This window comes from Scyliorhinus torazame, chromosome 13, assembly GCF_047496885.1.
Source record: "Scyliorhinus torazame isolate Kashiwa2021f chromosome 13, sScyTor2.1, whole genome shotgun sequence".
Lineage (NCBI taxonomy): Eukaryota > Metazoa > Chordata > Chondrichthyes > Carcharhiniformes > Scyliorhinidae > Scyliorhinus > Scyliorhinus torazame.
In genome coordinates, this window is record NC_092719.1 from 22,596,971 (window position 1) to 22,609,927 (window position 12,957).

Sequence of the window (12,957 nt, forward strand, 5' to 3'; positions counted from 1 at the left end):
CCGAAGGGCCTGTTCCTGTGCTGTACATTTCTTTGTTCTTTGTTTGTTGTTGACAGAGTGGATAGTCAGAGGCTTTTTCCCAGGGTAGAGGGGTCAATTACTTGGGGGCATTGGTTTAAGGTGCAAGGGGCAAGGTTAAGAGGAGATGTACGTGGCAGGTTTTTTTACACAGAGGGTAGTGGGTGCCTGGAACTCGCTGCCGGAGGAGGTGGTGGAATCAGGGGCACCTTGACAAATACATGAATAGGATGGGAATAGAGGGATACGGACCCAGGAAGTGTAAAAGATTTTAGATTAGACGGGCAGCATGGTCGGCACAGGCTTGGAGGGCCGAAGGGCCTGTTCCTGTGCTGTACGTTTCTTTGTTCTTTTGTTTGTTCTTACAACCACCTTCTCAAAGAGGGATCCATATGGACCTTGTCAGCAAATTTCCTATCACATGAATAAGTTAAAAAGTCATCCAAGTCTGTGCTGTCTGCTTCCCCATGGAGTATTGAGTGGAGAGGTGGTTAGGAAGCGACAGTGGGACAGGAAGGCTGCTATAAACTAGACTCACACAGCTCGTGATGCAATTCTATTTATTATTGATTCAGAGACTAAGTACAGTCACAGAGGCAGTGATTGTGTCTACAAACAAATCAAAACATTGAATCCACTCCTGGACAGGATCACGGAGCATCAGCAGATTCTTCTAGCAATAGGGCAGCTTGTAGGAGCAAATGGAAGGATATTTTACACCACAATTTTCATCATTCCAAACAAACTGATTCCCTGTAGAAAGAAAGGTTGAATTCAGTGAAGTGAGCAGCTATTGTTCTAATTAGTTGATTCTTTCTGTTTTGAGAGTGCCAATGATCTTCTCATTTTAACCATCTCTTAATCCCTGAGTAACCCGGGGGTGGGCACTATGTTCCTCTGCGCTGGGCCCCTGTAGGGCTCCGCCATGTTTCCTGGGGGCCGGCGCAGAGATAGCAACCCACACGCATGCGTGAACTCGCGCCGGCCGTGCTGGCGCCCGTTTCGGCAGCTGGAGCCGCATGAAGTGTTCCAGTGCCACACTGGCCCCCTGTGCAGCGCAGGATCGCTGCTCCTAGGGGCCAGATGACGTCATCGTAAAACGCTCTGCTGTTTACGACGGCGTCAACACTTAGCCCCAGGATCGGAGAATGCCGCCCAGTGTGTGAGTCACTGAAATCTGAAAACCTGGTAATCATGGAAGTTACAGTGCAGAAGTAGGCCATTCGGCCCATCGAGTCTGCACGGGCTCTTGGAAAGAGCACCCTACCCAAGGTCAACATCTCCACCCTATCCCCATAACCCAGTAACCCCACCCAACACTACGGGCAATATTGGACACGAAAGGCAATTTATCTTGGCCAATCCACCTAACCTGCACATCTTTGGACTGTGGGAGGAAACCGGAGCACCCGGAGGAAACCCACGCACACACGGGGAGGATGTGCAGACTCCGCACAGACAGTGACCCAAGCCGGAATCGAACCTGGGACCCTGGAGCTGTGAAGCAATTGTGCTATCCACAATGCTACCGTGCTGCCCGTGATATTTAGTGTGGGTTGGACAGTTCCCTGAGTGAAGATGCGGAGTTTACCCTGGGTGAGATTCTCCTGTGTGGGTGGACAGCACGGCCTCACCACCAGGGGTTAAACTGTCTCCTTCCCCATTGCACAAACTTCACACAATTGGAACATTCCCAATTAGAATTCAGCTTTCAAATATCTGTCTCGATTACATTATCTCCAATCTGGGAATTGAATCCTGTGGAAAGGTGGACGTCTGTTTGGTGCATTAGTAAAGTGAGGGCTGGATACAGGAAGGTTGAATCTTTTGCGTCGGAATGTTGTATAAACACAGAGTGGAGTCCTGCTCACCGGGAGCATGGCTGCATCCTGGGACATGTCAGGATCAGCTCAGTAAATGTGCAGTTATGAAGCTGCTCTTGGTCTAACCTCATCACTGCAGAACCCACAGTGACGCACAATTGAGCAGAAGGAGAAACTTTAGTGTCACTCCCAGTGAATGTTCCTTTATCCACAGCATGTGACCCATGTACTTTCCCCCAGGAAACAGTTTTACCTGGAAGGTGACTGTCAGAGGGGCAGGAAGTAGAGATCTGTCAAAGTCTAAAACTCAACCACATAGAGTCCACTTAGAATCTCATCCACTGATCTATTTGCCCGGAATTACTTTCCCCTAGGACACAGTCACAATTCACAACATCAACTTACTCCATCCAAAATGCGCACAGTCTTCATTTCCGAAATTATTATTGGGTTCACCCCGACTCCATTTAGTAAAATCTATTGAAGATCCATCAGTCCAAAGGAAAGTCCCCTCCTGTGGAAATGTAAAATTAAATTACATTTAAAAATGTAGAATTTGTTTACCATAAATAATAAGATGAATCACCTCAAGAAACGTTACCTTGAAGAAGTCATGTATACCAATCCAAGTTGGGACAACACTTCTTTGGGCTTCAGTCACCATCTTTCCAATGAAGGAATTCTGAGTCTCGAAGTGTATGGAGGCAAGATGGCTGCCTGGGCCCAGAGTTTGACAATGCAGCTTTAAATAGAAACAGACCAATTGTACCTTGTTATCTTTTTACATTGAACATATTCAATTGTTTTGCGAAATATGTTTAAGATTGAAACTTTGTTCTTTTACAGAATGTGAACAATAAAACTACAAACTCCTGCTAAATGTGCATGATCTCCTGATAGGGACTGATCCCAAACACCAGTGACTGGGACACTCACACTGATTACATGGAACCAATCGTATTGTGGCTTCAAATTACAATACCAGCAGCTTTTGTGTATCAGCTGATATTGAGCTGGGTTTGTGCTCGAACGAACGCTCTCTGGATTATTTGGTGTTTCTCCTGTTCTCGCCAATATTTATCCATACAACAGCTGTCAGAACAGACATTGACAGTCACTGCAGCCCATGGCATTGCAAAGTGACCACATTCACACTAACAGATTTATCATACTGACAGACCACTGCTCAGAGGTGTCTGTGGAGTTTCATTTAATTTAAATTACGATTCTATCTGGAGATCACGAGGCTCAATGGCAGCAACACAGGAATTTAACAAGTTGATGCTGAGGGAGGTGAAAGTTACACACTCAACGGCTTTGGTTCGAGCGCAAATGTGTAAATTGTGAGAGATTTAGGAATCCAAACTCAGAAATCACCGAAAGGCTTTGGACAGGCACAAGCAGCACGGTAGCATAGTGGTTAGCACTGTGGTTTCAGAGCGTCAGGGAATTGTGAATCCAAAGTAGAGAGATTTAGGAATCAAAATTCAGAAATCACCGATTTCAGCTGCCTTGGCCACAATCCCTGCAAAAACCCTCTCGGGAGATTTAACGGTCTCGTCGCGTCACCGAGTTGGGCGCGGCGAGGCCGTTAAACAACAAATGGTGGGAAAGTCCTTCAACTATATTATAATTTCATTGCATGTGATTCCCGACCTTTGAACCTCGTTATGTGACCAGTGGGGGGCAGGGAGACTTGGAAAACGAGATGTTGTCTGCGGGTTTCTGGATTTCTGACTCTCGCGATATTTTGCGTCAAGTTGCCGTTTGCCCTTGTGGTGAACACGGGGACAACATCGCAGCATCTGTTTCCCTCTGCTTCAAAACATTCTTCAAAATGACAATTTCTGATCAAGCTTTTGCTGAGCTGTAGGGTGTAACTGGGTGAAGCCTGTAAGATGCAAACTCCACTGATTTGTATCTGAATTTGAATCAAAATCCAACAACGTGGGCAAAAACCAAACCCCGATTTGCATATTGGAGTAAACATTGTCTGGTCTGAAGTGTGGGTGTGGAGTGAATAATGCTGATCTTTCAATGGACCTTGTTTCCTCTGATCTGAAGATCAGGATCCCAATCCTGTCCCCACTAACCTTCCACACCTTGTATTTTACAGCAAGTTGCACTGGATGGTGATCAGGATCAGGGAGCTGTGCTGATTGGATTTTCTTCTAATACAGAGACACTCAGACCAGTTCTAACACTCTCATCACTGTCCATGGATGAACCAATGATCTTCATTGTCTGCACTGTTCAATGTCACAGATCATTACCCTCAGTGTTAATGGAGAATCCAATGTAGATCATATTACCCAGGTGATGGAACACTGAGTCAATTCCAACTGTGCAGATATAAACAAGAAGATTCTTTCCTCCTGTGTTTGGTCAGGTTTAGAAACATTGAGGAACAAATACTTGAATAACTACCAAAGATTTCAGGGTCTTACCTCAGCATCTGCCCAAGTCTTTTTATCAGAAACAAATTTGTAGCAATGGCCAAAATAATACACGTCATCACCACAAAGTCCTTTCCCCGAGAGACCACGTTTCCCAAGGTCCTGCTCCACCTCTGCCTTTTTCTCCAATTCAACCGACGGAGGAGGTTTAGCTGCAAATTAAAACAAAACTGTAATAATCACAACATTCACAGTTCATTTCTCATTCATGGGGCTAGAAATTGATGAATACATGGTAGACAAGACCTGACTCACGAGTGGGATTTTTCACCTTATTGAATTAACCCATTACTCACAGACCATGTTTACATCAAAATATCGAGAAGTTACAGAACAGGAAGAGGATGTTTGCTCCAATTGGCCAATGCCTGTGTTTCTGTCCCTCAGGAGTCTCCTCCCACTCTGTTTACTTCCTCTCACCCGACCACCACATCACTTCATTCCCATCTTCCCCATGTGTTTATCTAGTTTCCCCTTAAGCGAATCCAGCAGCCTTTGTCCTTATCCTCACAGCAGCAAGAATGAGGATCAGTCTCCATGGGGCCTCCTTCTCTCCCTCCTCTTGCCTCCTGACAGACACACAGTCATCTTCCTACAATGTGCTTCACTATGAGGTGACTGTGATCTGGAGAGAGCCGTGTGGGTATTTCCCCTCCTCCCTTGTGTTGGAGGCTCTCAAACTCACACTTCAGCTCAATGACTCTGAGCTGCTGTGTCTCAGGCAAGAGACACTTCCTACAGGTGTAGTCATCTGGGACAGTCTGATTGTTCCCAAATTCCCATGTCCTATTAATGGATACACCCCCTGTGCTGCCAATTTAATCTTTATTTTTGTTAACAGTCATTGATTTCTCGAGCTAATAGAATCAGTTTACCTGCATCTCTCCAGCAGCTCCAACTCACCCTATTCCAAACGCTGGTCTTGTCCCCATTTCCATCTCATTCTTTGTCTGACTGACGTTCAAACAAGAAACTAGTTCTCTATCTTTCTTGTTTTAATGAACACAATACTCCAACAACTTTACCAGATCAATTCCCACCTGGGTCCTTCCAGATCTTCCTGTCTCTCTAACCCCATCCCTTCTTCTAATGCCAGCTCTGACGTGTATTCACTGTGCACTCTGACCTTCTCCTCTCTGATGCTAAATGTTTTGTGCTCAGCTAAGGACTCCGTTTTATCACTTTCTGTCCTCCCCTCAAATAATTTTGTGCTCGACACGAAGCTGAACTCTTCTTCCATCATCTTCACCTCTGCGCTCACCTCTTTGGACAGGAATCCTCCCCCTCGTTCATTGGATCCTTTCACCCGTCTCCACCATTCTCCCGCTACCTGGAACCATTCTTCTGACCTTGATCGTTTCATTGAGAACTGTTGCCATGACATCGGCCATCTTAACCACTCTGCTGCTCTCACCCACTCCAACACTTCTGAACTTTCTGCACTCAGTTCACACCCAACCCTGACTTTGTCGTCAAATCTGCCGACAAGGTTGGGGTTGTTGTTGTCTGGCGTACCGATCTCCACCTTGCAGAGGCTGAGTGCCAATTCTCAGACACTTCTTTCACCCTCCACCTGACCATGACCTCACCCCAAATATCAAACCATTATTTCCAGGCATCTGGAAATGCCTCATCGTGTCTGGGGATCTTCCCTCTACAGGGGCGGGATTCTCTGATCCCCCGTTGGGTTGTAGAATCACCCGGGGGACGGCGTGAATCCCGCCCCCGCTGGCCGCCGAATTCTCAGGCACTGGAAATTCGGCAGGGGTGGGAACAGCTCCACGTTGGTCGGCGGGCCATCCCCCCCCCCCCCCCCCCCCCCGGCAATTCTCCGGCCCATGATGGGCTGAATTCCCGCTGCTGTCATGCCAGTCCCGCCGGCGTGAATCAAACCACATACCTTAATGGCGGGGCTAGCGGCGCGGGCGGGCTCGGGGTCCTGAGGGGGTCGCGGGACGATCTGGCCTGGGGGTGCCCACACGGTTGCCTGACCCGCAATTGGGGCCCACCGATCCGCGGGCGGGCCAGTGCCGTGGAGGCACTCTTTTCCTTCCGCCTCGGCCATAGCCTACGCAATGGTCGACGTGGAAGTGACCCCCCCCCCCCCGCGCATGCGCGGGGATGACGTCAGCAGCCACTGACCTGAAGGTGAGGGCTTAGCCCCTAAAGGTGCGGCGAAATCCGCACCCTTGGGGCGGCCCGACGCCAGAGTGGTTCATGCCACTCCCTCCCGCCGGGACCCCCCGCCCCGCCGGGTAGATGAGAATCCCGGCCCAGACTCCAAATTCATGGGCACAATTCTCCCAACGGAAGACTAAGTGCCGACGCCGGAGTGAAAACCGGAGTGTTCACTCCGGCGTCGGAATCCGCTCCCAGCCCCCTATTCTCCCGCCCCGGGGGGCTAGGAGCGGCGTCGCGTCATTTACGCGTGTAGGGCCTTGGCGCCGCTTAAAAGCAGCGCTGCGTAAATGACGTGGCCGGCGCCACATAAATGACGTCACCCGTGCATCATGCGCGGGTTGGTCGGCGCCAACCTACGCATGCGCGGTTGCCGTCCTCCGAGGCCACCCCGCAAGAAGATGGCGGATGGATCTTGCGGGGCGGAGGAGGAAAGGAGGTCCTCCTTCAGAGAGGCCGGCCCGCCGATCGGTGGGCACCGATTGTGGGCCAGACCCCCCCCGGTACAGGTACCCCCCTCCCCCACTCCCCGCCCCCCACAGGCTGCCCCCCCAGCGTTCCCGCGCAGTTCCCGGCAGCAGCGACCAGGTGTGGACGGCGCCGGCGGGAACCCATCCTGTTGGGCCGGCCGCTCGGCCCATCCGGGCCGGAGAATCGCCCCTCGCCTGTTGCAAATGGCGAATGGCGATTCTCCCAGCGGCCAGCCGTGATTCTCGCCGCGCTGGTTTGGGGAGGCGTGGGAGAATCGCGTGCGGGTGTCGGGGCGGCCCATAGTCCCCAACCCTGCACAGCCCACTTCTACCTCCCTCCCAGAATTCACAACAGGATTGTCCTGGTAGAGCCATCGTACCAGCCTGGTCCTGCCCCACAGAGCCCATTTCCTCCTATCTTGCCTCCGTCCTCTCTCTCCTTCTCCAGTCTCTTCCCACCTACATTTACCATTCCTCTAATCCCAACCTCATTTTTATAATTTCCAATTCCTTGGCCCTAACTGTCTTCATGTCACCATGGACGTCCATTCCCTCTGCACTTCCATCCCTCACCAGGAGGTTTTGGGGGCTCTCCATTTCTTTCTAGAACGCAGGCCTGTCCAATCACCTTCCTCCACCTGGCTGAACTTGTTCTCTCATTGAATAATTTCTCCTTGAACTTGTCTCACTTCCTCCAAATAAAAGGTGTAGCTATGGGTACCTGCATGGGCCATGCCTTTTCCTTTGTGAGCTATGTGTTCCGGTCCTACTCTGTCCCCCCACACCCAGAGATCTCATTCCATTACAAAGGTGACTGTATCAGAGCCGTCTTAGCCTCTCGTCTGGACTTTGAAAGATTTATCAGTTTTGCTTCAAATTTCCACCCCTCTCTCACCTTTACATGATCTACCTCCCTTCATGGACACTTCCCTTCCCTCCCATGACTTTTGTGTCTCCATTCCTCGTGATAAGTGTCTACTAATAACCATTACAAGCCAACCAACTCCCACAGCTACCTCGACTACATTTCCTCACACCCTCACTCCATAAGGACTCCATCCGATTTTCCCAGTTTCCCTGCCTCCATTACAACTGTTCCAGTAATTCTACCTTTCAAAATGGTGCTTTTTCCTGAGCCAGCCGAGGTTTCCCACGATTGACAGGGCCCTCAACTGTGTCCGACCATGTACCGCACTTCTTAGCTCACCATTTCTCCTCCCTCCCATAACCATGATAGGCTTCTCCATGTTCTCACTTTTCACCCCAGCAGCCTCCGCGTTGAAAGGATCATCCTCCGCCATTTCTGTCAACTCCTGCATAGTGCCACCACCAAACACAATTTCCCCCTCATCTCTCCTGTCAGCATTCCACAGGGACCATCCACTTCGTGACACCCTCTTCCGCTCCTCTTTCAACCCAACACCTCATCCCTTCCCACATTACCGTGCTATGCAATTGCAGGGTGTGAACCACCTGCCACTTTACCTGCTCCCTCCTCTCTAATCAAGGCCACAGACGCCGCTTCCAGGTGAAGTCACAATTCACTTGCATCTGCCTCAAGTTAGTCGACTGCATTCACTGCTCACAATGTGGTCTCTCTACTTTGGGGAGACTAAACACAGGCTGGGTGATCCTTACGGAGGTGTAGCTATGGGTACCTGCATGGGCCATGCCTTTTCCTTTGTGAGCTATGTGTTCCGGTCCTACTCTGTCCCCCCACACCCAGAGATCCTTACGGATCACCGTTGCTCAATTCAGAAACATGACCTCCAAACATTTTCATTCACAATTTTGGTCTCAAGCTCACATTTCTGTCCTCGACCTGAGCTTGTTGCGCACATTGAAATTGGCTGGTATGATGTCGTGGGCATCACAGAGATGTGGCTGCAAGGGCATCAGGGCTGGGATCTAAATATCCAAGGATATATGTCCTATCGAAAGGACAGGCAGATGGGCAAAGAGGGCGGGGTTGCATGGTTAGTAAAAAATGAAGTTAAATCGATAGCAAGGAGCGATATCGGATCAGAAGACATAGAATCTCTGTGGGTAGAGTTGAGGAATCACAAAAGTAAAAAGACCCTGATGGGAGTTATGTACAGGCCCCCCAGCAGTAGGCAGGATGTGGTGCAGAAAATAAATCAGGAGATAGAAAAGGCATGTAAAGAAGGCAATAATACAATAATCATGGGGGACTTCAATATGCAGGTGGACTGGGAAAATCAGATTGGTAGTGGATCCCAACAAAAGGAATTTGTGGAATGTCTAAGAGATGTTTTTTTGCTTGTGACAGAGCCTAATTCTGGATTTGGTGATGTGGAATGAGGCAGACTTGATTAGGGAACCTAAGGTGAAGGAACCCTGAGGGAGCAGTGACCACAATATAATGGAATTTACCCTGCAGTTTGAGAGGGAGAAGCTGCAATCAGATGTAACGGTATTACTGTAAAATACGGGTAACCAGAAAGACATGAGGCCAGAGTTGATTGGAAAAGGAGCCTCGCAGGGAAGACAGTGGAACAGCAATGGCAGGGGCTTTTGGGGGTTATTCGGGAGGCACAATAGAAATTCATCCCAAGGACGTGGAAACATGCTAAGCGTAGGACAAGGCATCCATGGTTGATGAGGGAAGTCAAGGACAGCATAAAAGCTAAAGAAAAAGCATACAAAATGGCGAGAATTAGTGGGAAGTCAGAGGATTTGGAAGGCTTTAAAAGTGAGCAGAGGACAACTAAAAAAGCAATAAGGGGGGAGAAGATGAAGTATGAGTGCAAGCTAGCTAGTAATATAAAGGAAGATAGGAAGAGTTTTTTTTAATCTATAAAAGGCAAGAGAGAGGCAAAAATAGACACTGGACCACTGGAAAATGTGGCTGGAGAAGTAATAATAGGAAACAAAGAAATGGCAGATGAACTGAACAGTTACTTTGCATCAGTCTTCATGGTGGAAGACACCAGTGGGATGCCAGAGTTCCAGGAGAACCAGGGGGCAGAGGTGAGTGCAGTGACCATTACTAAGGAGAAGGTTCTGGGGAAACTGAAAGGTCTGAAGGTGGATAGGTCATCTGGACCAGATGGACTACACCCTGGGTTCAAAAAGATATAGCTCAGGAGATTGTGGAGGCATTGGTGATGATCTTTCAGGAATCACTGGAGGCAAGAAGGGTCCCAGAGAACTGGGAAAGTGGCTAATGTAACACCTCTGTTTAAGAAGGGAGGGAGGCAGAAGACGGGAAATTATAGGCCAATTAGCCTGACTTCGGTCATTGGTAAGATTTTTGAGTCCATTATTAAAGATGAGATTGCGGAGTACTTGGAAGTGCATGATAAAATAGGACTGAGTCAACATGGCTTCGTCAAGGGGAGGTCATGTCTGATAAATCTGTTAGAGTTCTTTGAAGAAGTAACAAGGAGGTTAGACAAAGGAAAACCAGTGGACGTGATTTATTTAGATTTCCAGAAGGCCTTTGACAAGGTGCCGCATAGGAAACTGTTAAGTAAGTTAAGAGCCCATGATGTTAAAGGTAAGATCCTGGTATGGATAGAGGATTGGCTGACTGGCAGAAGGCAGAGAGAGGGGATAGTTGCCAACGGCGACTAGTGGTGTACCTCAGGGGTCGGTGCTGGGATCACAACTTTTCACAATCTACATTAATGATCTGGAGGAAGGAACTGAAGGCACTGTTGCTAAGTTTGCAGATGTTACAAAGATTGGTAGAGGGGCAGGTAGTATTGAGGAAGCAGGCAGCCTGCAGAAGGACTTGGACAGGCTAGGAGAGTGGGCAAAGAAGTGGCAGATGGAATACAATGTGGAAAAGTGTGAGGTTATGCACTTTGGAAGGAAAAATGGAGGCATAGATTATTTTCTAAATGGGAAGATGCTTAGGACATCAGAAGCACAAAGGGACTTGGGAGTCCTTGTTCACGATTCTCTTCAGGTTAACGTGCAGGTTCAGTCGGCAGTTAGGAAGCAAATGCAATATTAGCATTCATGTCAAGAGGGCTAAAATACAAGACCAGGGATGTTCTTCTGAGGCTAGATAAGGCTCTGGTCAGACCCCATTTGGAGTAATGTGAGCAGTTTTGGGTCCCGTATCTGAGGAAAGATGTGATGGCCTTGGAAAGGGTCCAGAGGAAGTTCACAAGAATGATCCCTTGTGAATGAAGAGTTGTCGTATGAGGAACGGTTGAGGACTCTGGAGTCTGTACTCGTTGGAGTTCAGAAGAATGAGGGTGAATCTTATTGAAGCTTTCAGGATACTGTGTGGCCTGGATAGAGTGGACATGGAGAGGATGTTTCCACTTGTTGGAAAAACTAAAAGCGGAGGACACAATTTCAGACTAAAGGGACGATCATTTAAAACAGAGATGAGGAGGAATTTCTTCAGCCAGAGGGTGGTGAATCTGTGGAGCTTTTTGCCGCAGAAGGCTGTGGAGGCCAAATTACTGTGTGTCTTAAAAAAGGAATAGATAGGTTTTTGATCAATAAGGCGATCAGGGGTTATGGGGAGAAGGCAGGAGAATGGGGGATGAGAAAAATATCAGCCATAATTGAATGGCGGAACAGACTCGATAGGCCGAGTGGCCTAATTCTGCTCTAATGTCTTATGATCGTCTGGACCTGCTGCAATGTTCCAGTGAAGCCGAACACAAACTGGAGCGACAGCAGCTCATTTCCGATTGGAACTTCTGAATTTAACATTGAGTTCATTAACTTCAGACCATGATCTCTCTTCGCCGTTTTGAAATATTTATTTTTCTCCCCCCCCACCCCCCCCCCCCCCCCACCTCTGTTTACAGACCCAGTCCGTAACTTGCTCCTATGTTTTACTGTCAGAGACTGCTGACCCTTGTTTGGCTATTAACACATTCTGACCTGTATACCACTATTAACACCTGCTTTAGTCTTTAACGCTCATTACCACTCCCTTTGCCTCATGTCCATGACATCTTTGTGAAATCTCTCCTCAACACGCCTGCCTACACCTGGTCTTCTGTTTTGCTCCATCTACTCCACCCTCGTTCTTCAACATCACAACACCATCACATTTCTCCCTCTTTTCAGCTCTGAAGAAGTCAGGCGGACTCAAAATGTCCACTCTGATTCTCTCTCCACAGATGCTGCCAGACATGATGTGTTTATTTCCAACATTTTCTGTTTTCATTTCAGTTTACCTGCTACATCACTGGTGAATAATGCAGCCAACAGCAAGACTCCAAACAGCATCATGTTTGTAGTGAAGTTCCTTTCTTCAAATCTGAAATATAAAAAAGATTCAACATTAACATTAAGATTCCCAATTAAAAGATGGGAATTTGCAGCTCCCATTCCTACCTCTCTCTTTCCCAGCTGTCTGATGTGATGGGGTTTTAAGTGCAACTGTGAATATATAGAGCAGACCAAAGACTAATGGAATCTCAAAATCAAATCCAATTGGCTGGACCATTAATGATGTCAAAATAATTATTGAGTAATTAGTGGCTGAGAGCCAACAGGAGATGCTGGAAGATTTACAAATATTTACTGTGCCACACCTGAGATTGTGTAACGTGGCTCTGTAACTTCTCAGTGAGGAATGGAAGCTGCTGTTATTTCCTAAACCCATTAATCAGACTGTAAATTAACCAATTGAAGAAATTAGGATTTAACGATCAATGAGAACATTTAGAATTTTCTCATTATTATGAGACGAGGACCTCAAAATATAGAAATTATATCCTCAAAGCACGAGAATTTACATCAGATAATCCAATCCCTTTTGTAATAGATCTGAACCCCATCTATTCCCCCGTATCTCACCTTAATGGTAGATCTGCTTCACACACTGGCAGCAGTGAGAATGTAACCCATTTGTAAAGAATAGTACAGGAGACTCATGACAAAGATAAAAGCAGCTGAAGGAACAAGTTGTAGATGGACAGCAAACTGGCTTGAAAACAAAGAATAGGGGCTGGATCCTTCGTCAGCCGATGCTGAAATTCGGAAATGCGATTGGGCGGAGAATCGATTTCAACG

At 47.8% G+C, this 12,957-nt stretch overlaps 1 protein-coding gene across 1 annotated transcript; it reads right to left on the bottom strand.

The window, feature by feature from the left end:
- Positions 1-564: 564 nt before the first annotated feature.
- LOC140387664 (lectin-like) lies at positions 565-12,306 on the bottom strand. Its single transcript, XM_072470857.1, has 6 exons — positions 12,277-12,306; positions 12,117-12,199; positions 4,289-4,449; positions 2,443-2,583; positions 2,247-2,355; positions 565-771 (listed from the first exon to the last, which is right to left on the bottom strand). Exons 2-6 carry the CDS (start codon positions 12,169-12,171, stop codon positions 692-694), a joined length of 546 nt encoding a protein of 181 aa, XP_072326958.1. The 5' UTR covers positions 12,172-12,199; positions 12,277-12,306; the 3' UTR covers positions 565-691.
- Between the last annotated feature and the right edge of the window lie 651 nt (positions 12,307-12,957).